This window comes from Cygnus atratus, chromosome Z, assembly GCF_013377495.2.
Source record: "Cygnus atratus isolate AKBS03 ecotype Queensland, Australia chromosome Z, CAtr_DNAZoo_HiC_assembly, whole genome shotgun sequence".
NCBI classification, from domain to species: domain Eukaryota; kingdom Metazoa; phylum Chordata; class Aves; order Anseriformes; family Anatidae; genus Cygnus; species Cygnus atratus.
The window spans coordinates 29,975,583-30,000,925 of NC_066396.1; the positions used below are offsets into that span (position 1 = coordinate 29,975,583).

Below are 25,343 nucleotides of genomic sequence, written 5' to 3' on the forward strand. Positions count from 1 at the left end.
GCGTCAGAGTCAAATACATCAACAAATATAGTGCCTTTCATTGCTCTGTTAGTCTGGAATAACTGATTTAAGATAATTGGATCTGATTTCCAAACGAATGATTCAGCATATATTCAGTTTGATTTTATGTCAAGAAGACTGATGCTTAACCTAGTTCTTGTAAATGACACTGCTTCATTTTCTCACCTCAAAACAGAGGGAAATCCCTTGTTCACTGGGCATGACTTATAAGCTAAAAAGGCAGATTTTTTTTTTTCTGCTTACAAGCAGAAAAATTAAAAACCCAGTATCTCATCTGCAGGGACTTAGAGCCTGCTTTGTTTTCTAACTTGCAAAACCAAGTTAGACAGTAGCAGGATTACTTTTTCTTGCTGAACAAATAAATACAAATGCAAATGTTTTATAGGTTAAGGCCATAATCACCTATTTAGGGAAAAGAGATTGAGGACACTGTCCTCAGAAAAGCATTTAGTATTGACTAAAAATAAGCAATGATGAACCATCCATCAAATAATCGGTAAATTGTTCCCATAATCAGATATCTTTCTCATTAAAGTGTGATTTATTTGTATCACTAATCTCTTAGCTTCAATTTTCCATCCATTGGACGTTTGACAGATAAATTGAAAATCCCTTTGTTACAAGGTTTTTGATCCACTGTATGTATTAGCACATCACAATGAAGTGTCCTTCTACACTTCTCTTCAATCTGTTACTTTTTAGTTCTTTCATCCTCCTAAGTGTTGTCTGGCTATTTTCAATTTTTCATTAACTTTCCTGCATTGATGAACCAAGAGTAGAAGTGATATTCCAGCACCTGCACCTGGGTCAAATATAAAGGTAAAATAATCATTCTGCAGGGAGGCAGAGCTGTTTGTTTACTTTAACATGAGCACACAGTCACGGTGTCAAAATGTTGATTCTGTCCAGCTGGCTTGGGAATCTACTTCTGTCACAGCAGCATATACCAGTCAGCCACCAGTGTTACATGGCTTGACAGTCAGGATCCCCCAGATCAGATTTGAGTGAAAATGGAACTCAGCAGGAAGCCGGGAATCCCACAGAGAGGAGAAACTAGACCTAACATCCCGAGTTTACAAGGACTATGATGTCAGCCCTTCCCAGTGAGAGCTGTGGGTTTGGAAAAATCTTACTTCCCTGTGCTGCAGCCAGCGTTGGACCACTGCTGATCTCACATAGTGTCTCTGCCCACATATGATAGAGCTAGCTCTTCTCTCCTCCACCACACCTCAGGCATTGGATCTATCCTCTTTTTGATCATATACATCCATTAGTTACATTACTCGCATAGCTACAGTGCTGTAGCTGGAAGCTCATACGGGATCAATTTTCTACCACGGCTTCAAGTTTTTTGGTCATTACCTCCTGCTGTTCAATCCCCATCCCTAAACTATGGCCTGCCTCTGTCTCTGTGTACTGTAACCTTGAAAATGTTCATCTGGGAAACTCAGTAAACATTTAGCATTGCTCTCAATTGATAAGTGGTCTTCTTCTATACCTATCCTAGTCTTAAAACCAGAAAGAATATTGTAAAAATCTACATTAGTGATAGTACAGGGCAGTCCTGTGTAGCCTGTATTGAATTATAGAATCATAGACCTACCTAGGTTGGAAAAGACCTTCCAGATCATCAAGTCCAACTGCCAACTTGATCCCATCACTAAACCATGTCCCTAAGCACCACATCCACACATCTCTTAAATACCTTCAGGGATGGAGACTCCACCACTGCCCTGGACAGCCCATTCCAAAGCTTGACCTCCCTCTCTGTGAAGAAATTCTTCCTAAAGTCCAGTCTAAACCTCCAGTGGCACAACCTGAGACCATTTACTTTCATCCTATCACTTCTTACCTGAGAAAAGCGGCTAACATCCTCAAGGTGCCACCCACAAGCACCATTCAGGTAGATGTAGAGAGAAATGAGGTCTCCCTTCAGCCTCTTCTCCAGACTAGACAACCCCTGTTTCCTCAGCTGATCCTCACATGTCTTGTTCTTTAATCCCTTCACCAGCTTTGTTGCTCTCCTCTGCACCCACTCAAACAACTCAATGTCCCTCTTGTGAGGAGCCCCAGTCTGAATACAATATTCAAGGTGCGGTCTCACCAGTGCCACATACAAGGGGACAATCCCTTCCCTAGTCCTGCTGGCCACATCATTTCTGATGCAGGCCAGGATGCCATTGGCCTTCTTGGCCACCTGGGCACCCTGCTGGCTCATGTTCAGCCGCCTGTAAACCAGCACCTCCAGGTCCTCTTCTGCTGGGCAACTTCCCAGCCACTCTTCCCCCAGCCTGTACCACTGCATGGGGTTGTGACCCAAGTGCAGGACCTGGCACTGAGCCCTGTTGAATGCCGTGTGACTGGACTCAGCCCATCAGTTTAGGGCTGAACTCCATCTGCAACCACTCTTTGAGCCCAGCCATCCAGCCAGTTCTTCACCCAGCGAACTATACACCTGTCCAAGCCATGAGCAGCCAGTTTCTCCAGGAGAATGCCATGGGAACCAGCGTCAAACACTTCACTAAGATCCAGGTAGACAACAACCACCGCCTTTCCCTCACCTACTGAGGCAATCACCTTATCATAGAAGGAGATCAGGTTAGTCAGGGAGGACCTGCCCTTCATGCCCATGCTGGAAATTTCATACCACTCAGTTATCTTGTGTGTGCTGTGTGATGGCACTCGAGATGATCTGCTCCATAACCTTCCCTGGTATCAAGGTCAGGGAAGACAGGCCTGTAATTCCTTGGATCCTCCTTCCTGCCCTTCTTGTAGACTGGAGTCACATTTGCTAACCTCCGGTCAGCTGGGACCTCCCCAGTTAGCCAGAACTGCTGGTAAATTATTGAGCTCAGATGTTCTTCACTTTAAGAAATCTTCTTCAGAGGCACACTTCATGTCATCAAGAAAGTTTGCGTTTCTTCTTCTTAGTCTTTATTGTCTCACTGTATCACACAGCTCCACATCTAGTCCATAGATGGCATTGAGTATGGCAGTGTAGTTTAAGAAGATGAGCCTGTATCCCTTGATGTTTGTGCTCTCAGCTGAATCCATGTAAAAATCTTTCCCAGGCATCACCCAAAGGTCATTCAGAGCTCATTTAACTAAATATGTCCATCTCTTTCCCAAGATACGAGAACAGCAGATGCTTCATTAACCCCCGAGACAGCCCCAGGAACTGGGCATTTCTACAATCATCCTGTACTTTGAAGAGATGAATCCATGTCACACATTTCAGCAACTACAAGTAGAAGAACCATCCATAGCTTCTAGACTGATAGGGCACAGGTAGATTGTTTTTTGCATTAACACTGTACCTAGCCATTTTGTTTTGATAGACTTAAATAGTGTTTTTCCCTCTTGTGTAAAGATACATATTTTCTGTGCTCCATCTCTCCCTTACTCTGTTATTTTGTAATGGGAGCTGTAATCATAACCAATAATTAGAGAAAATGAACTGATTATTGCTTGTGAAAAACCCAAACAACCTTTCTTCAGATAGACATATACTCTCTTCATAACCTGTTAAGGCTCTATGTCACCCTGTGAGTAGGATACTCTTTAATTCAGGCTCAGCATTCCCTTTGTTACTGAAGGGAGGCAAGGGCTTTGGAGGAGAATGGCTGGAGGAGAGGGGGTGGGGGTAGGGAGATAGCATTAACACCTCTGCTTGATTTCAGGACAGGAGGCTTCTTCTTTTGCTCCCAGGCTGGAAAGGTTCAATTTTAAGCTAATGATCATTTGCTAAGCTAAGCAACCTGCTCTGGGTGTCCCTTCTTGAGCAGAGGGTTTGGAAAAGATGGCCTGCAGAGGTCCCTTCCAACATCAACCTTTCTACGAAACTGTGATTCTGTGAAGCTGATAATAGGATAACCTGAACACATTCTAAATACAAGTAATTTTTTCTTCCAGTATATATTAAGTATCTCACCTTCTTGTACGGTCTGACAGCTTCTATCAAGCCCTATTCACTCAATAGCTTGATTGCTGCCTCTTTCTGCTGTTCACCTCTCCAACAATCTCATTGCCAGCTACCCTATCTACACAAGAAAACAAGCACAGAAATTGCCACCTTCATCCATCAACCTAAGAACATTATGCAACTAAATCACCTCCCTGGTTCTCCTTCAGTCACGTCAAGATTTATCTCATTTTTTTCCTTCAAGACTTCAGGCCACTCCATGATCACCTATATTTCTTACCCAGTTTGGTTTTGCATCCCACGTAGCTGTTTTTGTCAGCAATGTCAGTCTGTTTATTTATTCCATAATAGTCTCCTAATCCTTTCCCATGCTAACATCTCCCTACACACAGTCCTCAGACAATTCATATTCAGGCTACTCATACTGCATCAGCGATCACTTAACACCACAAACCAAAGGCAAAGGCTTTTTGATTCAATCATTTTGATAAACAATGTATTTAGTTGAGAAATCATGTGGCCTTGCAATATTTTATCTTGGCTTGCTATCTGTTTATGTAATGCTCTCATAAAGGTTTTGGCCAGGAAAAAAAAAAAAAAAAAAAAAAAGACTGGGTGCATGGTAAGAGCTGGTAGTTAGAGTTGGAGGGATGAGCATGATCATCACCAAGGGCTGCTGAACGCAGGAAACATGTTTTCATAAGCTGTCAGCCCTTCCATCTGAGAACAGCTGACTGTTAGGAGACTTTGCCAGACTCTGTGTATCTCTGTGTATTTATAGCAAGCTGGCCTTTTATGTTTGTCCAGTTTATTTAAATAAGAACTACAATTTGGAGACTTGTTTACCTCATCTCTCATTTACTACAATAATAATAATAAAAAAAAATGATAGAAAGGTATATCCTATCCTCTATGAAAGTAGCCCTGTTCCAACAGAGAAATTAATGAAGAATTTTTCTGATGGTGAAAGGGATTAAATATCTTTGAAATCGATGGAACTGCAACCATTTACAGCAGCAAAGCCATTAAGCCACTTATCTCAGTTTCCAGATTAGAAGGAAAAATTTGTTTTGAAAGGCATATATGATTAAATCATTGCCAATTTTGTTCTACAGGTCTAATAGTAAAAATCAAGACACCAGCTAGCTCCTGAATGGTTAAATAACTCTCTGTGACTTCATTGGGCAGAATTTAATCATAATCTCTTCTGATCATGAATCACCATTATTTCCTGAAGTACAGATGTTCCAGGCAGTTTCTCATTTCACTTCACACCAAATACTTTGTGTAGAAGTCTACCTATGAACATATTTTGTGCTTACTCAAGCACTTAAAGTATAAACTAGTACTCAGACTTAGTGAAATCTGAGCTGACAAACCAGATCTGTACAGAAGAGAATCTTCTTTCCGCCTGGAATAAACTGTTTTCTTCAATATATGAATGGAAATCTGAAAGCTCTCTTAGAGTGTTATTACATTCTTAAATTCTAAACAAGAAAAAGTGTAAACATTATTTATACAACTGGAGTCTTTTTTTTTTTTTCTGATTTCTTAAGGGGAAATAAGAGAGGCTTAGATTTTATGTTGGAATTTCAAAAAAAAAAAAAAAGAGGAAAAATAGGCGATTAGGGAGAAGTACTTTACAAAGCTGCACATGTAGTATAAACATTCCATATATTGACAGAAAATTGTGAAAATAGATTTTTAGCCTGATCAACTGAGCAAAAATTTACTGTGACAGAAATATGTAAGAGCAGTTTTGGGAAACCCAAATTACATGATTATGATTAAAGATGAAAAGTATGGAGTAAGGTGGAATGTAGAAAGTGAGTATCAGTGTGCTGTCATGTTGAACATTCTGGTTTTAAGTCACAGTCATGACAGGCCACAGCAATGTCCTCTAATTTCAGTGAGTAGAATATTAAAATAATAATCAGATGGACTGACTGATGCACTATTCCTGAGATCACTATTTTGTGTATAGACTTGAACCTACATGATTAAAAAATGACACAGTATTGAGATAATGGACAGTTCTTCAGGAATAACAAACTCAGACTGGCATGTATTAAACGGCACAGCAAAAGGACAACGGGCAAAGTCATAAGTTGCAACAAGGGAAATTCAAATTAGATGCAGAGGAAAACAAAATCACAAGAGTGGTAAAACACTGACAAGCATTTTCCAGAGAGACTACAGAATATTAGCCTCTGCTATGATGAACAATATCCATTTGTTCTGCTGTTTGTTTCCATTTGGATTATAACTCTAAGTGAGAAATACAGTCTTGTTTGTCACAGTCCTTACCACAGAATCATAGAATCATTCAGGCTGGAAAAGACCTCTCAGATCATCTGGTCCAACATCTATCATATGCATAGCTGTCTGGACAACAGAGATTAGCTTCACCCACCTGTAAACATACAGGTGGTTTATTTTGTCACAGTGGGACTCCAGAAGGTAGTGTAAGCCTACAGAGTTAGGATGGAAAGAACATTCTTCTGTGCAAGAACCAGACCTGCTCATCCAGCACATATATCACAGAATCACAGAATCATCTAGGTTGGAAGAGACCTCCAAGATCACCTAGTCCAACCTCTGACCTAACACTAACAAGTCCTCCACTGTATGTATATATATATATATATATACACACACACACACAACCTTATATATATATATATATATATAAGGCTGTAAGAAAATCTGGCATAAAGATGTCTTCAGCTCAAGGCCTCTCAGGCTTTTCAGACAGAAGCTGTGCAGCAATAATATATATAGCTTCCTCCAACATGGGAAGGGAAGGAAGGAGAAAGGAGGCATAAACAACATCATTCCTGACAAGTCACTTTGAAACTTTGTCTTAAAATTAGTCCACAATTCAGTTGGGAATCTACACCTATACCTCTGGAGTCACATACTTTTCTTTGCCTATTAAGCAGAGTTTCTAGGATCAAAGATTCCCAAGTTGTGTGAATATACTAATTGTGCTACAATTCTCATGTGATTTTCTCCTCTGGATTAAGCAACCTCATCTCTCAGGTTTTCTTCTTGCCCACTTTTTTTCTGTCTTCTGCCTTCTGAAGGCACAGAATAAATTTCTCCAAATTGAAGAACTGCCCCAGTGGAGAGTTTTGCCCAGCTGGATCAGTTCACCCGTCTACCAGCGTGGTTCTCTGTGTAAAAGACCACATGACAGCAGCAAGGCAAAGAAGGGATGGTAGCAACATTTCTGTCAGCAATGGACACTTAAACACGCTTAACACACACATAATTTTTCTTTGCTATTCTTTTTACTTCTCTAGCCCTAAAAAACAGTATAGAGAATCATCCCAACGAAAGAAAATTAGAATGTCACCACTATATACAGGGACTTACTGACATCCCAAGGCCAAAAAATATGAGCTTATCAAAGAATGATCATCAGCTGCATAGATCTCAAAATATTTCACACAAAAAGGACTGTCACTGAGTTTAGTTTTCAGTAATTTACTGCACTAAAGGCTAGGCACCATCCCGCCTTTGAACAGCACAAGGTGAATTAACACATTTAACAACTAAGTCTACTTTGATAAGCTACATTCTATATATTTCAACCAACTTGCATTGAAACTATCATGAAGTAAAGAAATTAAATGTCAGTCTGTGAAGTTTTTATTAGACACCCTAGGCTTTACTTCTCCTGCTGGACTGAAGCAAATGTGAGGTGATACCGTTGACATACCTCTTCAACTGCACATAAGCTCTCACTCTATTTACTTGCCCTATATGAAGTTTTCAGTAGTATCATTCATTTCTGAGATGCAGTTAATCCCTCATGGCTGGAAGCATGTTATAAGGACTCTCCGGCACCAACAGGAACATACTACCAAACGATATCTTTCATGAAATCTTGTCATATAGAACTACACTCTATTTTCCAGATTATTTATTTATTTCAGTTGTAAAACCAAATAAGCAAGAAGATACAACTTAAGTTGAATATATACTCTGATTAATTGTATTGGACGAATGGCTATAGTAGCCCCTTCTTTTCTTCTTTCTTCTACTGAGTGCTTAGAAGCTCATCATATCCTTTCTTACAAGAAATTAACTTTTCTGTGCTGTCCATTCTGTCCAAAGGCAGCTGGAAGGTTTTATCCTTGGATAAAAGCTGGAACTGCTTCAGCATCTCAAAAGTCAGTCCTAAAGCTATGGCGATAGCTCTGTCTCATGAAGTACATCAGATAAAATAATATAAAACCAAAATTTTTCATCTCTGTCTTAATTATGCAAAGTCAACTAACCAATCCATACATTTGTCCTGCCCCTTGACTCAGAGATTACTGGTCAAGTCACAAGATAAGTACACTAGTATGTAAATAAAGAGATTACAAAAAAAAATGACAAACTACTGCAACAAACCTCTCACCCTGCTCCCTGCCACAAGGTATTACAATAACAGGTTATAGCCAGCATGAGCATAGTACAAGGCCAAGGGTTAGGAAATACAGAAACAGTCACCATAAACTAGCGGTGGAATCTGGGAGATAAAAGCGGTACAAAATCTAGCAGAGCAGTGCAGTATTTAGGAAACGGACATCCCTGAAAAAAATAAAAAAATAATAATAATTTAAAAAATAATACAACAAAGGGGAATATGCCTGAATGATATGGCAAAACATTCTGACCATGCATATTGCAGGCTTGAGATCTGGACAGCATATTCAGGCTTCCTATCATTTCTGTGGCTGCTGCAGGCTATGTGATGCTCAGCAGTAGCCAACATCTGGCCAACAGCACAACTGGAAGAGAAATGACAAATTAATTTCATGGTTGAACTCACTGGCAGTAACTGCCCCAAAATGCTAGGGAGTTTGAAGTTGACTGATACATCTTAACTTTTTGACTGGCTGAATAGTTGAGTTCAATAAAAACTGTGGATAGTAATCCAAGTCTAGTACCAGTACAATGCAGATACATTATAAAATTTGCCTTCCTTCTCCATTCCTTTCACCCGTTCCTGATTTTGCTCTCTGTGATCTCTAGTCAGGACAGAACTTTGTTTTCTGAGTGTAGGTGGAGTCAAATGACTTTTGTAGAGGTGGGAGGGAATCCTTATAAAATCTAACAATTTGCACATCCTGAGTGAGAGAGATTGGCTTGTTCATCTAGACTGTGCATACAAGGAACAATGAGTAAGATGACCCAGTGGTTTGCAGCACAATTCAAGAACTTATATACAACTAGAAGGTAAAGGAGGAACTTCATATCCCATGCAAATCTGGGTTATCTGAATAAGGTAATTTCTTTATGCAGTGCTTCATTTTTATTACTTCAAACTCTCTGCTTAGAGCATTCAGCCGCTCTTTCCTATCCTGTTATGATATGTCATTAAGTTGTGTTATACATCATGTTCATTAGAGATATTCTGACTAAGATTATGTTAATGAAGTCAAAAAAGGACAATTTATTAAAAGATATTCTTGAATTTGTGCCTAAACAGCAGTAACTAGCACAACTCTGCTGTATTTGGAGGTGCGGCAGCAGTTTCCCTCCAGGTTTTTCCCCCTTACTCTTAAAAACACATTTTCTGGGGCAAGGGGAAAAGTGACGACATAAAAACTTACCTTTTGCCATTGCTTAATAGTTAAGAGTAAAAAGACATCATTAATGTTTTTCTCAGATGAGTTTTGTTTCATTTACGTGCTTTTAGTCAGCTCTCATTTACAAATGAAGTAGTGAAGAAAGCAGAGCATGGTGTCAGAAACATGCCCACCAATTGCAACATTGAAGCTTTCTTCTACTCATCTCAGGCATTTCAGCAATTCCCTGCAGTATGTAGCTGCACTGCTTTCACATCTGTAAGGCTCACAGGAGATGGTAACTTCATTAATTAATCAAGCAACTAAAATAGTTGTTTTATTTGGGAAGCAACTGGAATAGTCATTTCCCTTTTGAGTTCAGTCATTTCACTTTGGAGTTGTATGTAGCAACGTGATCATTAAAACAGTCTGGAGAATGAATTCTTAGCTGTGACATGAAGTAATATTTGTAGTCAAAAAAAAAAAAAAAAAAAAAAAAGAGTTCCTTTAAGTCTTGTGAGCAGCGGGGCCTGATTTGTACTCCTCCTAGGGCAGAGTTTGCTTAATGAAGGTGAAGAGTCCTGGGTAATATCAGGAAGTAGATTTTATCATGCTTGTTTTAGTTGGTGTGCTGCCTGGTAAGTAGCAGGATTTCTTCTATCTGTCTTGCAGCAAAAATCAAAATCCCTTTCACAAGCATATCCATGCAGAGTGCAGCAATATCAGTATCGTTCTGCCCATGAAGGCTTATTTAGCCTGAGTGTTGAAGCTTTTTTAGTGTTCTTCAGTACCTCAGAACAAATTACAACCATGGCACTTGAGCCCAGGAATATAAGATATGGCTACAGCTGAATCAAGTTTCTGAATTTTCTTACAGTATCTGAGCACTAACACAAGTGCTAACATTTTCAAAATCCATGATCTTTGAAAGTATTAGCTTCGTTTGACAGCTGAGAAAACAGAGCCACAGCAAGATCAAGTAACTTGCTGGAGATCACCCACAAACTGTGAAAATGAAAACCAGGTTCCTTCATATAGACCCCAAACACAAGGCATTCCTTCCTCTCTTCTGTCTGAGTTTTAAGATATTCAGGATGTTGTCTGAGACCTTCTGCAGCTGACGAATCTGTCTGGCTATGTGTGTCATGTAAATGCATCCAGTGCCATATGTTAGCCAGAAGTTTGAGTCAGACACATGGCAGTGGGATGATTTTGCTTCTGATCCCCACAAGGGTCTGATGGCTTCTTTCCCCCCTCCTTTTCTCAGTTATTCAGGCCCCCCTGAGGTCATGTACCTCAGTGGAGCAAATCACAGAACTTGTGACTGTTGCTTCATACTGGATGGCTTCTAGTGGTACCCTTATCTTTCTCAGCTGCACACATGGAAGATAAATATATTAAACTCATTTTTAGCTCACATTTTCACTTTTAGAACAAAGCTGCTTCCTATGCCATGTCTGTGTTATTTGGTCTCTTGCATTTAGTACAATATACCCACTCATAGTTATTTATACTGTCCATGAAGAAAGAAGAAAAAAGTAAGAATGTCCTTCTCTCAGCCAGATCCCATGTCTTCCATGCACTTCATGATTACTCCAAGTGTGTTACAAAATTTTAAGGAGAAATGCATTTTCTGAGTACTGCATTTAATAAGATATTCTTGTACCTTTAAAGATGCCTTCACAAGTAGGCATTCTGATAAAAATGCTTTGCAGTGCTGGAAACATCAAGACTTCTAAATGCTCAGGTGTTACAAAGATCACTCTGAAGTTCTTATCTATGGTTCCTTGAAAGTTTACTCACACTGTAATTATATTGGTTTAGGCCCAAATGGGATTTTTACGATTAGGAATAGAATAAGCATAAAGTGATACTTCCCAGTTCCTGACTACTTGCAGCTTGGAGACTTCCTGGGCTAGAGACCACTTTTAAGCATTTAGTAACCCTTAAGTTTTCTGCAGCACATTTTTACATCTCATATGACTCATAGGTATGACTCATAGGAGCAACATAGAAATTACAATTATGCTTCATCCATATACACACTTATGAACAGGGGCTGATGTGTACAAACAACTGCCTAGATGACTTTAAAGTTTGTAAAGTTTATTGCATTGCTCAGAGAACATGAGGAAGCATGGTATCCTTTCAGGTGTTAATTTTTCTCCTTGCTGTAAAGTGTTTGTTTGTAAAATGTGTGGGATAGGGCTCTTGAAGTTAACTAAAATAGTAAGAATCCTGGACCTGTCTTCGAGAACCATCTCTTTTCTGATCATCTTCGCTCTCACTTTCATTTCTTCTTGCTTCTTTTCTTGTGTCCTCCATGCCTATGTTTTTCTTCTTTTTTTTTCCTCTTTTACTTTCTTTCTTCTACTTTCTAATTTTCTTTCTGTCTCCTAGAGCATTTGTTTCCCAGCTAATATTTTCAATCAAACCACTGAAATGCATATTGCATTTTCATTAGGTAATTACTTGTATAAATCATTCCAAGAGTATTTGAATTCATTTATTTAACACTGGGCCTTCTACTAATTTGCAGATCTGTTAAAAATCGTCACCACCACTCCTGAAACAAACAAACAAACAAACACACACACAAAAAAAAAACAGCCAACAACTGAGAGAAGATTTGAGACATGGAAAAGGTGCATGCCAAAGAGAGCAGTCCGCCAGATGGTGGCTATGGATGGGTTGTGGTGGTGTCAGCCTTCATGGTGATGGGCCTGACTGCTGCTGTTCTCAAGACTTTTGGTCTGTTCTTTGTTGAAATCCAGGAGCACTTTGATGAACTTGCAAGCACCATTTCCTGGATCACATCAGTAACTATTGCCACTTTTCATTTAGGAGGTAGGTAAAAGTGATCTTCTAGCACTTTGGCTTAAGGTCTTAACTACTCAAGAAACTTTGAAGAGGTTCCTTAAAAACAAAACAAAACAAAACACAAAGCAACAACAACAACAACAACAACAAAACATGCAAAACCAAAGCATGTAAAGATGATGCTACCTTATTCTGCCTCTTACAATAAAAAAAAAAAAAAAATCCATGTTAGTGAGGACTCTTTGTGTATAGAAAGAAATCAGTTTACCTCAGAGAATTTATGTGCCTAGAATCATGATTCAACTTTCCTACAGGCTTCGTATCAAACTCAGTGGAGGTAATCCTAAGAACTTCAGAGCCTATTGGATCAAGCTCTTAAACTAGTTTGCAAATTCACTGATTTTGCAGTGACTATCACTTTTTCTAAGTGCTTGATGACAAGAACTGTGACCCTGCCTATCAGATAAGCCATCTGCTGCCAAAATGGTGACTCTCAGCCCTGCTTCCTCCCCATTTCTCCTTTTTCACTTCCCAAACTTCCCCTTTCCTTCTGCCTAATGCCAGTTCTGGCTCTCCTTGCCAAGACTGATTCCAAGTCAATGATCTGAGAGAAAGCTCATGAAGTTAAAATAAAAATAAAAAACTGTTTACCTATAGAGAGGAAAGGGAAGACAAGACCATACAAACAGTAAGGAAAGAGAGAGTAAACTAGACCAGTCAAATGCAGTCAATGAGCTATTGGGTCAGGCCAAATGCCTGTTTTCACCAAACTAAAGAAGGAAGAATATCAGATATACTGCATTTGGCTCTTCACTTAGTCATTTACAGAGTCTTTTGCGCCCTTGTAAACTGGATCATCCTTCACCTTTATAATGAAGATTACAAATGGGTAGGCAGAAACTGCATAGCACTGGTGAGGTCCTCTCTACATATTCTCAAATGGATATCTAATTGCAGCAGGTAAGTATCCTTATGTAAGAAATGTTATCATAATTTTGATTGTGAAGATGTTTCATTGCATAGATGCTGTACAATTATATACCTCCTACTCAGTCCACACCTACCAGTATTATTATACTACTTGCAAGTATTATTGCTTATCATTGCATTACTTCCAAAGATCAGCTGATTTATCTTTGTGAAGTGTATTAAGAAGAACAAAACAGTAATTCAAAATTAAAGTCAAAAGATAAAGCAAAACATGGATTGACAGGATTTTGTTAGTTCCATAAACTGCTATCCTTGCTTTATTCACAGCATTTTTTCAATCTGACAGAAATAATTGAAATAGAAAAATCTATGAGAATTCTGCTTTTCTATCTATTTCATGGTCTACAGAAATAAATAAATGGGAATCTAACAGTTTGGTTTACAAACTAGACTTATCACTGACCTAATTGTGATACTATTTTGTCATTCATGCATATAAACTTAGTGTAGGGAAAAAAAAAAAAAGGAGGATAAAAGAACTCAAAAAAAGTGTTGTTTTTTGTTTTTTTTTTTTTTTATTTGTTTGCTTATTTTTAAAATATATTTACATTATATAGGAATGTCTCAAGGATAGAACAGATTAAATGAAATTACCAATGTATAAACAAGCAAAATTACATTTGTCTAGCAGGTATAAGGCTGGTGTACTTCAAAGAAAGCAGCTGTAGTTTTCAGCAGAAATTGTTTTTCAGCCTTTGAAATCCTTTTAATCCTTTAATCCTTTTAAATCCTTACAGCTTGATGGCCAAATATTCTGAAACCTTTCTGTATAGCTATTCACAGTTTCTTGCATCACTCATTAATTTTCCTTCTTCTCCTGCCTTTGCTTCATTTGTAGGGACCAGAAGACTTTCTGCTGAAGATCATCTGAGCCTCTAGTTCTTTGAGCATCTTTCCTGGCCTGGCTTAGTCTTTCCTGACATGTTCCACTGGGAAACCTTCAGTGTCATTTGGCTCAGTATGAAGGATGATCAGTGAATTATTAATTTTTTCCCATTTGGATCTTTTCAACATCTTTTCAGAATCTCCATGTCTTTCATGGAAGGAGAGCACATTTCTGCCTGGGGGTTTGCATCTGCAACAGGCCATTCAATTTACCAGAGCAAGGATTTCTCCATCACATGCATAGGCCTCTTCCTGGTAGTAGTGTGTATCTCCGGTCACCTTTCTCTTTGGCACAGTGGTTGCTTGTAAGTTTTCTGAGCATTGCCCTTTATCCTTTCAAGCTCTGATCCCTTGCTGTCTTCTCCACTTCCAGTTCTGTGACTAGCTCCTTTCTTCTTCCTGCTATCCTGGCTTCAATTTCTGTTTCTTCTCTTTCTCTACTAAAAAAATTGCTCTGTGGTAGTAGTTCTGTTCCAATTGCAGATCTTTCATCATTAAGCACTTTATGGATCTTTCTTGTTACCCTCAGCCTACTTTTCTCTTCTTTTGCTCATCATATGTGTATGATTCTCCAAATGCATACACTTCATCCTGTCTCATCCCTTCCACTACATCTTACGAACCACACCTGAATTCCAGTATCAATTGTATGTGCTTATCAAATCATTTTACTTTTGTTGTAAATGCTGATAGGACATGTTGGGTTTGTATAGCTTCTCTCAGATAACATGCATCCTGCAGCCGTTGTGATTGTTAATATCTCTCTGTCAGGTTTACTTCACTTGTCCTAGTTACCGGAGTCTCTTTGTATCTTACTTAATGGGGGGAATGGAAAACAGCCTGCCCCTACAACCTACTATAGAACCTCATTTGCTGACTGCCCTCTCTTCATTGTCTTACCGCTTATTTCAGTTTATAACCACAGCCTTCATTAATTGAGTTTCATTACATCCCGGAACTCCAGAGTCCAAAATACCAATAACTCTCATGAAGCTTACTTGTATTCTCTAAGAAACCCTACCGAACAACGGGTTTTGTCCCGTGTTACTTGGGTTCCATCTAGTGGCCATTATTATTTCATAAATATGTGCACTTGACATTATCCTCACAGAACAGAGAGTGCCTTTTGGTGACAGGTATGGTCTTATTAAGGTATACCATAAAGTATACCTTACGGTATACCATATACTACATATACTATATTCTATATAAAGTATACCATACCATAAAGTATACTTTAAAGTACACATAAAGTATACTATACAACTATAACTTGGTGCTGGGGGACAAACAACTAGGCAAGAACTGATCCTTGATTAAGCAAAAAACATTCCTAACATTTCTTTGTTGGCATTTTTGTTTGTTGTTTTGTTTTCAGAATTGCAGCACCAAGTTGTGAGATTGAGACATAAAACCTCAGATCTGTATTTCATGCAACTTTTCCTCTCTGTGTTGAAGAGTTCCTACAGTCTGCTGAGAGGAACTGTACCAGTCAAATATAAATTTAAGAAATGAACTGCAGAATTCCTGGAAAAATATTACCTAAAAATAAACCTCAACTTTTTGTCCTTTACAAAATTTCTCGCAATTTCATGGTTGACACACATGGTTGTGACTTTATATCCAGTAGAACTGTTCCACAAAGAAAACACTGAAATGTTCTTTCCATTAAAAAAAAAAAAAATCCACGTAATGCTTTTTGAATAGATATGTGTGTTTTCTTTTCGAATCTCTGTTGCCAGGGCTGTCATTTCCCTATGAGGCAGGATCTTGATCAGCCCTCGTGTCCAGCAGAATACAGCAGAATTCAGGCTGTGGCATTGTCTCACACATGCACGGCCCCACAGAACAGAAGACTGGGTATTTGCTTCTTTGAATGAAAGCTATTTCATTTTTGAGTGCTTTATGTGATTGCTCGGTCATGTCAATCAGCTTAATGTTCCTAACGTATTTATCTTGCTCCTGTTTTTCTGTTGATCTAGCCCCCGTTGCCAGCTCACTATGTGTAAAATACTCCCATCGGGCAGTTCTGGTCACCGGAGGACTCCTCGCTTTTTCAGGAATGGCACTGGGATTTCTTGGGCTCAACATGGTCTGGATGTATGCAACAACTGGCTTCCTACAGGGTATGACTTTTGGCTTTACAGGTTTCTTTCACTAGCAACTCAGAGCCCTTACCTGTGGATGCTAATGGCAGGAGTTCTAAAGATCTGATTTCTATTCTGATTTTATAAACATCTAGAACCTTCAACCATCCTTAAAAGTTGTTCCCCTCATGTTCCACTCTAGAATTCGTGCTAGAAAACTGAATGACATGGTAAAGTAATAATTAGATGCTAGTATTTTTTACCTTCTAATTATATGCAACCAGCAAATGAAAAGTGTTTTATCTTTTTAATCAGAGCTGAAAGCTCTGTGAAGATCTGAAGAGCCTAATGGACGCTGAAGCACAGAGACCTAAAGATCCCGAATTTTTTACATTCTATCACATAGTACTACATTTTGAACACCTTTTCTGGCTTTCAGTTGATTGAAATCCTTTGCTTCACTCCAGGTGAAAACAGGCCAGAAATTTATTTTCAGCTAGGATTTTCCTGGAACAGGAAGCAAGGCTGGCAGGGAATAAAATAAGCCATTCCCAGTTCCATGCTGGATGGCTGAGAAAATGTCTGGAATTTGAGTCCTTTGGCAGTCCTGAGCCTGCTAAGTAGTTTCTAGAGAGTCATTAAAAGTAAATTAAATTAAAGCAGGATCGAAGCCAAGCAATCTGGCAGAACAATGAAAAGTAGAGGTAATACACCAGCTTCCTTCACATCCTCCTTCACCTTCTAACCCTGAACAGAACTCAACTTAATCCAAAGATCTGATCTAGGACCATCCTCAATTAGGTCAGAATGAACACTATTAGTCTATTTAGTTTCAACTCCACAGTCATATGATTTCTAATCTCATGGCAAATTTGTCAAAACAGTGTTTTTTTTATTTCTATCCCCCCCCACCCCATGAGAATACAGTTGTGTATACATCATACTCGTCTCTTTTTAGTTGAACTTAAAACCTATTCTTACAGAGCAAATGCTACAAATACAATCTTACACAAAGTATAGCTGAACTGATGCTCCCATGAGGAACAAAATTATTTTTATTTTCCCACTTTTAAACTTTGCAAATGTAAGAGTGCTGACTGTTTTAATTTCCAGCTTCACAGAATACCTCTACAGATTCTAACTGGCACTATTTGTATTGGTGTTTTTCAGGACTTGGGATTTCCTTTTCATGGACACCAGCCATTAGTATTGTTAGCCATTATTTTTCCAAGAAAAGAGCTTTGGCTAATGCTATTGCCAGTGCTGGAGAATGTGCATTTGCATTTACATTTGGGCCATTCTTCCAGTGGTTGATTGGCCAGTATGGATGGAAAGGTGCCCTCTTGATCATAGGTGGCATCCAACTCAATATCTGTGTCTGCGGAGTGCTGATGCGACCCTTGAAAAGCAACTGCTGCCTTGAGCTGAGCCATTCTGAAACACCACCTGGCAGTGGTGTATCTAGGATAGAAAAAGAAGAAAAGTCTTCTACCACCCACAAAACCTTCAACTGGATGCTTGTGAGGAGACCGGAGTTTGTACTTTATGCCATGTTTGGCATATTAGCTGCTATGAGCTTTTTTGTTCCTCCATTGTTTTTAGTTCCACTTAGCTACAGCCTGGGAATAGATGAATCTTGGACTGCCTCCCTCCTATCCATTTTGGCTATGGTGGACTTTGCAGGCAGACTGCTATGTGGCTGGTATGCCAATCTCCATGTTACCAAAACTATTCATTTACTGACAATGACAATTACACTGATCAGCACTTCCTTGATGCTGTTGCCACTGGCTAACAATTACCTGTCCTTGGCAATATTCACTGGCTTCTATGGATTCTTCTTTGGCACAACAGTCGCTGTTCACATTACAGTGCTAGCGGATGTTGTGGGCATGTCAGATTTTGACAGTGCTCTAGGGCTTTTCATGCTCATTCGAAGCACTGGAGGTTTTCTGGGGCCTCCTCTTGCTGGTAAGTTGATACTTTGCTAAATACAGTTTACAAGAGTATGAGGAGTGGTAACCCAAACTGAAAAATCTGGATCTGGACCAAATTTTGCCCTCTGTTAGCTCAGGAGTATCTGGACCAAGAAGTAAATAAAACAAAGAGTTTAATTCCTCTAGAAAATATCTTGCTTCCTCTCTTCTCTGTGGTTTTAGAGATACCTCTTCAACATGAAAGCAGGGAAGAATGGCAGGGTTCATATGGTTTTCCTGTTTCCTGAATCACACTTGATGGACTCCCATTCTCTTGTTATGAAAGTGTACCTTTGGAGCAAGCAGCAGATCCATACTTGCAGAGGAGATACTGTTGGATTTTTGGAACTTTGAGACTAATGGTGTTGCATAAATGCTGGTATTGTTGGGAAGGTTTATACAGAAGGTCACATTTAACAGCTTGAAACATTAGATTACGTGAACCCCGAGGAAATATTCACAGAGATGCCTGCTGTTTTCAGGCAGTATTTGAAGTAATCAATATAATAAATGGGGAGGCAGCATAAAAAAACAGTGGGAAGAGAAAGCAGACAATGAGACAGCACAAGGATATTGGTTGGCAGTAGGCAAGAGTCATCTTGGAAAAATGTGAGGAAAAACAGCTGCAGGCTGTAGGGACTTTACGAAGTGATATGGCAGAAAAATGACCAATCTAAAAAGTAGATCTGAGCCCTCATCCAAAGACCGCTGAATAAAATGAGAGACTACTCACAGACTACCATGACTTCTGTGGTAACGACACCACATAAAAGGCTGCAAGTGGGTCAGAGTAAGTACTGTAACAGTTTAATCTTCTTTTGAAGATACAGAAACAAGGAAGATTATGGAGAACTTCAGAAGAAATAGTATCAAAGTTATGCCAGGAAGATCTTAAAAAACTGCAACAATAACGGGTTGATACCTGTTACCATGCCTGGTCACAAACACTGATTGCTTGAGGATCAGTGTGATCCCTTTCGCATATATGCAGCAAGAGAAAAAGAAGGTACAAGAGCAGAGGGAACCATTAGTGCTTTACTAGCTCTTCTCTCTTACTTTAAGAGTAAAACCCAAAGATTTGGTTTCAGAGTTCCTCTGCCTAGCAGGACTGATGTTAGACAGGAGTGAGAGCTGCCAGTGTACCCACCGAGCAGCCAGTACTATTAGTGCATGCACTGCTACAGCACTGCTACTATTTCCTCTGCATGGTGCACAATGGCTTAGGTGTTTAAGTTGGGTTAAAGCTACCTAAAAAAACAGGGTCTTTTCTTTCAGTAACACCTAAGACTGAAAAATGTTGAGCAGAGGTCAGCAGTAGCACTATAGGCAACCTATCAGCAGAGGGCATATCCTTTCTTGCTTTAAACTCCCGGTCTACAGCTGAAGTCCAATTTACAGCATCTGATGATAGCTACACCTCAGAATATGGGGCTACTAAGATACAAAGCTGCACGATTTGTTTATTTTTCTGCCATTGCCTTTATTCTCCATCATATTTTGGGTTGGAAAGTGTTTCAAACTGTATAGCATTATGTTTTGCTAAAGTTCACATATAAAGTAAATGAGAAGTGAATTGTGTTTTATGTTTTAAAATGCTATAATGGACCAATATTCTATGCACTCATGGTGTAGGAAGCTGCAACACAGTTATATAGCCAGTATACTCCCTTTAAGAGAGGATATGTTCACACTGATGAGCTAATTCACGTTAGCCTGTTTTGTATCAGTCACATTACTGTCTTTTTTTTGTTTTCCAGGTCTGATTGTGGACATGGCTGGAGATTACAAAGCAGGCTTCTACATGGCAGGAGCCACTCTTGTCCTAGCAGCTGTATTTTTAGTTATTTTAGATCAATTTCAACAAAGAAATGAAAGAGGAAGTCAGACTAATACTAAACCAGAGAAGTCAACATTACCATACCCTTCTCTCCATTTCCTGAAACTACAGAACAGAAGTTATCAAGAACATGATGTAGCCCTGTGACTACGTTGGACATCTTACCACTTTTCAGGACTTATGGAAGTGTCTGATTTTCTCCAAAGTCAATATTAGTAGGATTTTTAAAATGGTGGATGTTTTGGGTAGGAATGTTTGAAACAGAGGAAGAAAGTCAGTCATTTACAAGTAAACAATACCTGTAACCATTGCCACATTATTTTGATGTTGAAGTTACATTTTAACTTTACAAGTCTTCAGCACAGTCCCATAAGGCTGTGATAAGCAAGCTAGAGAATCTATGATCTAAACTAAATGCTTGCAAGGCTTTAACTGGAAGACATACATAAAGTGCAAAAGTGTAAAGTGGAACAAGAATGAGAAATGCTTAAAAAAAAAAAAAAAAAAAAAAAAGCTTAAAGAAAAAATGTAAAAAATAAAGGCTGCCCAGTTTAGAAACTAAAAGGTTTAGAGAGTATGAAAACAGCCTTCAAATTTGCAATAGTCTGAGATAAAGAAAAAAAAATTAATTTGTTTTCTTATTTAGGCAATTGGTAATTGGTATAATTTACAGCAAGACAGTGGAAAAAAAGAACAATGACAAAAAAACATAAACCTCGTTATAGACAGTTAAGCACAGAAAGAGAGTATAGGGAGAATAAAATAGCATAGAGATATCAGAGAATAGATGAGACAAGAGAGAGAATCTAAATATATCCAGTGCTGCCTCAGAATAGTGGGATGGACTAAATGATTTCCTGAGTTCCTCTTTAGTTCTACATTGCAATTATCCTAAGGCTCTTTGAGCACGTATTTGATTTATGAGAACAAAAAGTCTGTATCCAAATCACATCTTTTTTGTAATTTTATTTTATCTGGGGCAGAGGTAATAGAAGAGAAGAGAGGAAGGACTGGATCACATTAAAAACAAAACAAAACAACAACAAAAAAAAACAGTAAAAGGAAAAAACATAGCACTTAAGGGCTTTCAAACTACACCAAATGTTATAGCTGCCTTACTTATGAACTTCAGAGTGTTTTTTCATTGAAACATTTTATCTGTGTAGCCAAGTATAACATCAATCACTCATCTACAATAATTATTTCTCATTACATAGAAATAATAATAATTTCAAAATTTTAATTATTTTACAGGAAATTAGCTGAACTACTAGTAAACTAACTATCTGTGAGGGCTGGATTACAGAACACACAGTGGGAGAGACACAACTGGCAGCACGAAGACTTGTAGCAAGGACTTGAAATTTCTGGCAAAACGTGTTTCAGTCATTTCAATTGAATAACATAGATTTCTGTAGAAATCTAAGTCACTGCAGTGTTCTGATACTCAAAATAACCCTTCATTTTTTAAATTGAAAGAGGAATTGTTGGAGGAGGAACGAATGGAGAGACATTTAATACAGGCCATTTCCTTTCTATTAAACTTCTGTATTTTCAATTAAAATTCTGTATTTTATTTACAATCCCTGTCTTCAGTTTCTGTGTTTTGAGGCATCTTGACATCTGCCAAGGGCAGTACAGAAGGCTAGCAGCATCTGTGGCTGTGGGCACAGGGGCAGTCAGATCAAAGGAGGTGATTCCTCTGCCCCTCCCCCAAGCCATCAGGATGAGGATGTTCATCATAACTGGAAGGTCCCCTTACCCACACTTAATGTACTGCATTTGTTGTTGATGTAGATTCAGCACTGAAATACTGAAGTGGTTCTACTGAAATTCCCGGTAAACACAAAACTAAAGCCTTTATCAAGGTACGTATGTTTCATTGCTCTGCCTGCTACAGGAAACCTTAAATGCCAGTGAAAAATAAAGACTATCAATTAAGGAAAATAAACAAATTAATAAAAATCTCATCTAGAAAGATGGAATCACACTGTCAGCAGAATAAAAACAACCACCATTCTTTTTAAAAGGTCAAGTATATTATTTTCAGTTACAGTGGAAGCATATATATCATACCTATCATCAAGATTCATCAGTGTATAGGTTTGCCACAGACTGATGGCTCTGAGAAAAGGTCTGGATTTCTTTGGGGTTTCTTGTAATTATACCTCCTCTTCCATCTTCCGCTCTGAAATATTATGTATTAAAAGGTAACACCTGTGAAATCCTTGCATAAATTCCAGTGACTGTATACTCAAGGCATGAGCAACATCACCTCAGAGAAAAGGGGTTTTGTAAGGAAACTAAGATCAGAACTAGAACATGGTGTTTCACCTTCTCATCCATCCAATTTCTCAATAGCAGCATTGTGCATTTACATACCAGCTGGCACCACATACTTAGGACAAAGTTGTCCTCTCACCTCACCCCACCCCATCCCATCCTCCCACCCCCTTTATTTTACTGTTAACAAGAAATTCTTTCAGACATAGAATACTTGATCAGTTGAAATTCCCCCCACCACCACCCCAACACTGCTTGAGGTAGGGAAGGAGCAGAAACCACTGCTTTTGGTATCACATGGATTTTCTGTGTCAGCTTTGCTTATCCTGGAACAAAGAATACTCTTCAGTCAGAACTCCCTCCCAGAAGTGAAGCTTTTCTTCAGCAAAACACATGGCTTGATAAGGAACTCTGTGACATTTTTAAAGTATTACCCAAGGGCCAGCATGTTTCTTTGGGAATTTGATAGACCGATAGTGTATATTTACCATTTTACATAGGTATCTACAGAAAGTTTCTCTGTATCTCATTCACACTTGAAACTCTCACTAAATTAATCTGGAATACTGTAAAAGAAACACCAAATCATCTTAGGTAAATAAGCAAATTTATGCTCCTCTTTGTTTTTTGTTTTTCTTCCTCCATTTACTCCCTCTGCAAAAAAAGGGTTGTTTCAGACTTTATTGGGTCTTGTTGTGTTAATCACAGAATACCCGGATGGTTGAAGTTGGAAGGGGCCTTTGAAGGTCACCTGCTCCAACCCCTGCTCCAGCAGGGACCACCAGAGCAGGTTGTCACAGGCCATGTCCAGGTGGCTTTTGAAGGTCTCCAAGACTCCACAACCTCTTTGGGCAACCTGTGCCAGTGCTCGGTCACTTGCACAGCACAGACGTGCTTCCCGGTGCTTAGCTGGAATCTCCTGTGCTCCAGTTCGTGACCACTGTCTCTTGTCCTGGCACTGGGCACCACCACAGAAAACAATCCAAACAAATATCCTATCTAAACAAGATAAGATTTTTACCTTCATTAGGAAAAAGCACGGGAACACCCAAGCAGAAGAAATGATCTGGCTCTTCCCAGCTCCATGCTCACTGAAAATATTGATGTTAAGACTTTCATCTGATTTCCTAAGGAAATGGATGTTAATTTCACACTCTCTTCTTTCCTACTGTTTTTTGAACTTGTCAACCAAATTTAGAGCCAAGTTCATCCGTTTGAAGATAACCAAAGTCCTTCAAACTTAAGCAAAAATTTGTGATAGAAGAGAGCAGTCCAAATTATTGCTTCACTGAGGAAAAAGGTGAACAGAACATGGACCTTCGTGGTCTTTGTATCTTCTTTTGGCAGCTACCAGCACTTCTGGCCCATCATAGAACCCAGAAACATTGGATTAATTAAGGACTGTTGTTTCTTGTCTGATATTATGAACAAAATTAGTGTAGCGTATATGCATACAAAAACAGAGACGATGATAATTCATACAAAATCCACGGAGAAACAGGCCCCATTAGTTGTGCAGCCCATGGAAGACAGTTTCTTCTTGTTGCAACATTTGCTTGCCAGTCCAGAATTAAACCGTACTTGCTCTAATCTAAGACACGTTGATCATGGCATAAGAGCATCCATCTTTGAATTCTGCTCCACAGAACTTTCTGCTCAGTGTTACAATGGTACAAAAAGCATGGATAAAAAACTCTGTTTACATCAACCCTCAGCAACAAAATCAGCCAAAAATCAAAACGTGTCTTTATCTAGGAGTATGTTGCCCACTTCAGGAAGTCATTCTTTGTAGGCAGGTAATAGTGTTGAGCCATTTCTAAGAAGGCATGTAATAACATGAAGAAATAACAGGCTTCTGAGCTGCTTGTGAGGAGGGAAGGATACAGACTATGAAAAGAAAGTGAAAAGTTGTCTACTGGCCCCTTTCACGCTAATTAATGCATTCAGAAGCTGTACTGAAAGGAATTTAAACTCGTGATAGTCATAAGAGAACAGATCAAAGAAGAAAAAAAAAACAGATCAAGTCAAAGAAAAGAAAGTTGTACATGCTTTTAGTCAACAGACAGAATACAAGTCTGAAGGAGGTAAGATTTGCATTTTTTTTATTCTACTCAAGCTTTTCTATCTTGATTAAAAACTATGTTTCAGCAGAGACTTAACTGACTCAGTGAATTTTGAAAATATTTTGCTTCCTTGGCTAGAATTCTCTTCAGCAAGGTCACCAGTTTTTATACTTACCCCAGTAAGGTAGGTAGATGTGGTAGATACTATCAAGTAGGATCTGTTGTCATGCTGCTTAAATGATAGAAACATGATTACTTGTGGATTTTTCCTTTGTAACTGTTCAGACTATTTTTAGTTGGAAGATTACTCTCTTAAAATTGAAAATTAAGATTATAACTTCCCTGCACGCCTAAGTACAGCTTGTTAGCAGGTATAAGTTAGTAACCATCTGAAATCAACAGATCTTTGACAATTTATGTTGACTGAACATCTGGCCTTCGAACATTTATAGAGAGTAATAGAAATAAAGAAACACATCCCTGAAGGCATAATACTATATGTATATTTTTTCCAAATATTTCTTCCTGTCCAGGCAAAATACCTTTTTTCTTTTTCCTATATACCTAAGAGACTTTAATTCAGAAGTCTGTTATCAGTTGGTGCCTAAAGAGACCATGTCAAATCATTGTCTGGTGCACTCATATGCAAGTAACTTGGTGACAGTGGAACTGTTCATAGTTACAGTTTTGAGTTTTGCCTTAAATCGGGACAGTTGCAAATATATACGGATCTATATGGACTCTATTCTGAAAATAACAGATTGTCCTATCTCTCTTAAATGATCATACTCAACGAAAAAGTTGATAATATTATACCTTAAATATAACAAATTATTTCTTGCACTTTAGGGCCATAGTTCTGTCCTGTGGGTTTGAACAAGACTAAACTCTCAAA

The 25,343-nt window shown here is 38.7% G+C and overlaps 1 protein-coding gene across 1 annotated transcript; it reads left to right on the plus strand.

Moving 5' to 3' along the window:
* Positions 1-12,143: 12,143 nt before the first annotated feature.
* LOC118258715 (monocarboxylate transporter 13-like) lies at positions 12,144-20,381 on the plus strand. Its single transcript, XM_035567668.2, has 4 exons — positions 12,144-12,354; positions 16,185-16,328; positions 17,460-18,260; positions 20,023-20,381. The coding sequence occupies exons 1-4, from the start codon at positions 12,144-12,146 to the stop codon at positions 20,247-20,249; spliced, it is 1,383 nt and encodes a 460-aa protein (XP_035423561.2). The 3' UTR covers positions 20,250-20,381.
* Positions 20,382-25,343: the final 4,962 nt, after the last annotated feature.

What these genes read in the sequence shown, in the direction of transcription:
- LOC118258715 (XM_035567668.2), top strand. Translation starts at nt 12,144, where the DNA reads ATGGAAAAGGTGCATGCCAAAGAGAGCAGTCCGCCAGATGGTGGCTAT. An exon ending in AACAACTGGCTTCCTACAGG is followed by an intron (nt 16,329 to 17,459) that starts GTATGACTTTTG and finishes GGTGTTTTTCAG; the next exon opens with GACTTGGGATTTCCTTTTCA. An exon ending in TCTGGGGCCTCCTCTTGCTG is followed by an intron (nt 18,261 to 20,022) that starts GTAAGTTGATAC and finishes TTTGTTTTCCAG; the next exon opens with GTCTGATTGTGGACATGGCT.